Source organism: Piliocolobus tephrosceles, unplaced genomic scaffold, assembly GCF_002776525.5.
Source record: "Piliocolobus tephrosceles isolate RC106 unplaced genomic scaffold, ASM277652v3 unscaffolded_38070, whole genome shotgun sequence".
Classification (NCBI taxonomy): domain Eukaryota; kingdom Metazoa; phylum Chordata; class Mammalia; order Primates; family Cercopithecidae; genus Piliocolobus; species Piliocolobus tephrosceles.
In genome coordinates, this window is record NW_022322166.1 from 1 (window position 1) to 3766 (window position 3766).

The 3766-nt window shown below is 54.0% G+C and overlaps 1 protein-coding gene across 1 annotated transcript; it reads left to right on the top strand.

Moving 5' to 3' along the window:
* The first annotated feature begins 190 nt into the window (after positions 1-190).
* Positions 191-3257, top strand: LOC113223046 (neurotrophin-4). The gene is made up of 2 exons (XM_026452638.1): positions 191-320; positions 2301-3257. The coding sequence occupies exon 2, from the start codon at positions 2313-2315 to the stop codon at positions 2943-2945; it is 633 nt and encodes a 210-aa protein (XP_026308423.1). The 5' UTR covers positions 191-320; positions 2301-2312; the 3' UTR covers positions 2946-3257.
* The last annotated feature ends 509 nt before the right edge of the window (positions 3258-3766 follow it).

Sequence of the window (3766 nt, forward strand, 5' to 3'; positions counted from 1 at the left end):
CCCTCCCCTCCCTCCGTCTGCCTCCCATCCCAGCTAGGAGCCATCACCTGAGTAGAAAAGGGGCCTCTGGAAAGGGGGCGGGGCCTTGACTCCTGGGTACCCTGAACTTCAAGAGGAACTCTGGGGACGGGGTGTTCAGGGATTTGGCCCCTTCCCCACCTGCCTCTATAACCTGTCTATTCTTTTCTTCCCCTAGGTGGTTGCCCCCTCCCTCTCCTGAGATGCCAGGAAGGAGGGGGCCACCTGTGTCCTCCACAGGGGCCCCCGGAAGCCTGGGGACTCCCAGCCTCAGAGCTCCGAGGTGGAGGAGGTGCTGACAGGTCTGGTAACCACTGGCTGTTTCCCAGTCTTCTCCACGCCACCCTTTCCCAGAACCGCAGGCTTCCAGAATGTTGTAGAGAAACTGCCACATCGACGCCTCCACCAGCCTCTCCCAGCGCCAGGTCAATTTCACACACAGGAAAACTAAAGCCTGTCTCAGAGGGGCAGCGTTTTACCTCCTTAGTGGCAGTTTTGAGGTGAAATGGGGTCTCCCTAGGATTCCAGATTGTGGCCTTTCTCCAGATTGTGGAATGTGGCCAGGTGTGGTGGCTTGAGTCTGTAGTCCCAGCTACTCAGGAGCCACAGCAGGAGGATTGCTTGAGCCCAGGATTTCAAGTGCAGCGGGGAAACACAGCGAGACCTGGTCTTAAAACAATTTGTTTCAGGCCGGGCGCGGTGGCTCAAGCCTGTAATCCCAGCACTTTGGGAGGCCGAGACGGGAGGATCACGAGGTCCAGAGATCGAGACCATCCTGGCTAACACGGTGAAACCCCGTCTCTACTAAAATAAATACACAAAAAACTAGCCGGGCGTGGTGGCGGGCGTCTGTAGTCCCAGCTACTCGGGAGGCTGAGGCAGGAGAATGGCATAAACCCGGGAGGCGGAGCTTGCAGTGAGCCGAGATCGCACCACTGCACTCCAGCCTGGGCGACAGAGGGAGACTCCATCTCAAAAAAAAAAATTTGTTTGGGACCAGGTGCCATGGCTCATGCCTATAATCCCAGCACTTGGGGAGGCCAGAGTAGGAGTATCACTTGAGGTTGGGAGTTCAAGACCACTCTGACCAATGTGGCGAAATCCCATCTCTACTAAAAGTACAAAAATTAGCTGAAAAACTGGCAGACACTTTTAATCCCACCTACTCAAAAGGCTGAGGCAGGAGGAGAATCCCTTGAACCCAGGAGGCAGACATTGCTGTAAGCCGTGATTGAGCCACTGCACTCCAGCCCGGCCAACAGAGTGAGACCCTGTCTCAAAAAAAAAAAAAAAAAAAAAAATTGTTTTGAACATCCTCCAAGATTCAAGACTCTCGGTTCCTCAGAGTTGTACAGGAAGGATGGCAGAGTGCAGTTGCCCAGAGTTTAAGTCCTGTCTCTGCCATTTGCTGGCTGTGTGACCAGGCACAAATCATTAACTTTTCTGAGCCTATATTTCAACATTTGTTGCTATTAAGTAATAGTAGTTGAATTTATTTTATTATTTTTTTTTATTTTTTATTTTTTGAGACGGAGCCTCACTCTGTCGCCCAGGCTGGAGTGCAGTGGCACAATCACGGCTCACTGCAAGCTCCGCCTCCTGGGTTCACGCCATTCTCCTGCCTCAGCTTCCCAAGTAGCTGGTATTACAGGAGCCCGGTACCGCACCCAGCTAATTCTTTGTATTTTTAGTAGAGAAGGGGTTTCATCGTGTTAGCCAGGATGGTCTCGATCTTCTGACCTTGAGATCCACCCGCCTCAGCCTCCCAAAGTGCTGGGATTACAGGCGTGAGCCACCTTGCCCGGCCTTATTTTTATTTTTGGGACAGAGTCTCACTCTGTCGCCCAGGTGGCAGGGCAGTGGTGCGCTCTCGGCTAACTGCAACCTCTGCCTCTCAGGTTCAAGTGATTCTCCTGCCTCAGCCTCCCGTGTAGCTGGGATTACAGGTGCGTAGCACCATGCCCGGCTACTTTTAGTATTTTTAGTAGAGACAGGTTTTCACCATGTTGGCCAGGCTGCTCTTGAACTCCTGACCTCAAGTGATCCACCCACCTGAACCTCCCAAAGTGCTGGGATTAGAGGTGTGAGCCACAGTGCTGGCCTGTAGTAGTTGAATATTTATTATTAATCTACAAGTTGGGCATTACGAAAGTCCTAGATATAGGGTCCCCCAAACTTCTAGAACAAGGACTTCCCCACAATCTTGGCAGGCAAGCCTCCCCTGTCCCCACTGAAGTTTTCACCCCCTTCTCTAATCCCAGCCTCCTTCTCTCTGTCTCCAGGTGCTCCGAGAGATGCTCCTCCTCCCCTCATGCTCCCTGCCCATCCTCCTCCTTTCCCTCCTCCCCAGTGTGCCAATTGAGTCCCAGCCCCCACCCTCAACATTGCCTCCTTTTCTGGCCCCTGAGTGGGACCTTCTGTCCCCCCGAGTGGTCCTGTCTAGGGGTGCCCCTGCTGGGCCCCCTCTGCTCTTCCTGCTGGAGGCTGGGGCCTTTCGGGAGTCAGCAGGCACCCCGGCCAACCGCAGCCGGCGTGGGGTGAGTGAAACTGCACCAGCGAGTCGTCGGGGTGAACTGGCCGTGTGTGATGCAGTCAGTGGCTGGGTGACAGACCGCCGGACCGCTGTGGACTTGCGTGGGCGCGAGGTGGAGGTGTTGGGCGAGGTGCCTGCAGCTGGCGGCAGTCCCCTCCGACAGTACTTCTTTGAAACCCGCTGCAAGGCTGATAACACTGAGGAAGGTGGCCCAGGGGCAGGTGGAGAGGGCTGCCGGGGTGTGGACCGAAGGCACTGGGTGTCTGAGTGCAAGGCCAAGCAGTCCTATGTACGGGCATTGACCGCTGATGCCCAGGGCCGTGTGGGCTGGCGATGGATTCGAATTGACACCGCCTGCGTCTGCACACTCCTCAGCCGGACTGGTCGGGCCTGAGACCCATGCCCAGGAACTGATCAGGCAGAAAAAGAACAGAGCTGGATGCTGAGAGACCTCAGGGATGGCCCAGCTACTCTAAGGACTCCAGTTTGGGAACTCATCAAATAATCACAAAATCACAGTTCTCTGATTCTGAGCTCAATCTCTGCAGGATGGGTGAAACCACATGGGTTTTTGGAGGTTGAATAGGAGTTCTCCTGGAGCAACTTGAGGGTAATAATGATGATGGTAATAATCATAGCCACTATTTACCGAGTGTTTACTGTTTCTTAGCCCTAATACGTAACTCCTCAGATCAACTCCCATGGATTTGATCATTGGTGGCCCTTGGCGTTAAGTTGCTGGCTACTCAGTCTCAGAGGACACCACCTTGCTCATCCTGGAGAGTGGGAGGGGACATTTCACAATGTGGGTGGGGGAGGAGAGAAACTGGAATAGGCAAGCAGATGGCTAGGGGACCTTGAGAATGTGGTCCACAGAAGGCCTTTAAGTATCTGGGAGCTGGGGTTCAAATGGGAAATCTTCCTCGGTGAGAGTGGGTAGGAGTTGGCTTAGAATAGTCTCTTGTGAGGTAATGAGCCCCCCATCACAGGGGGAGTACAAGCAAGGTTGAATGAGAAGTGATCAGGATGCTGGAGAGTTCAGCTCTGGGCGGGGAGTTGGAGTCAGGTTTCTAGCCCTCTTCCCTGTCTCAACCTCTACCCTACATCAGGAAAGCAACAGACCTTAAAATTATCCAGCTTGATGGCCGGGTGTGATGACTCACGCCCGTAATCCCAGCACTTTGGGAGGCCGAGGCGGGCAAATCACCTGAGGTC

Bases quoted from the DNA above. Each gene is read 5' to 3' on its own strand.
- LOC113223046 (XM_026452638.1), top strand. From the start codon at position 2,313: ATGCTCCTCCTCCCCTCATGCTCCCTGCCCATCCTCCTCCTTTCCCTC.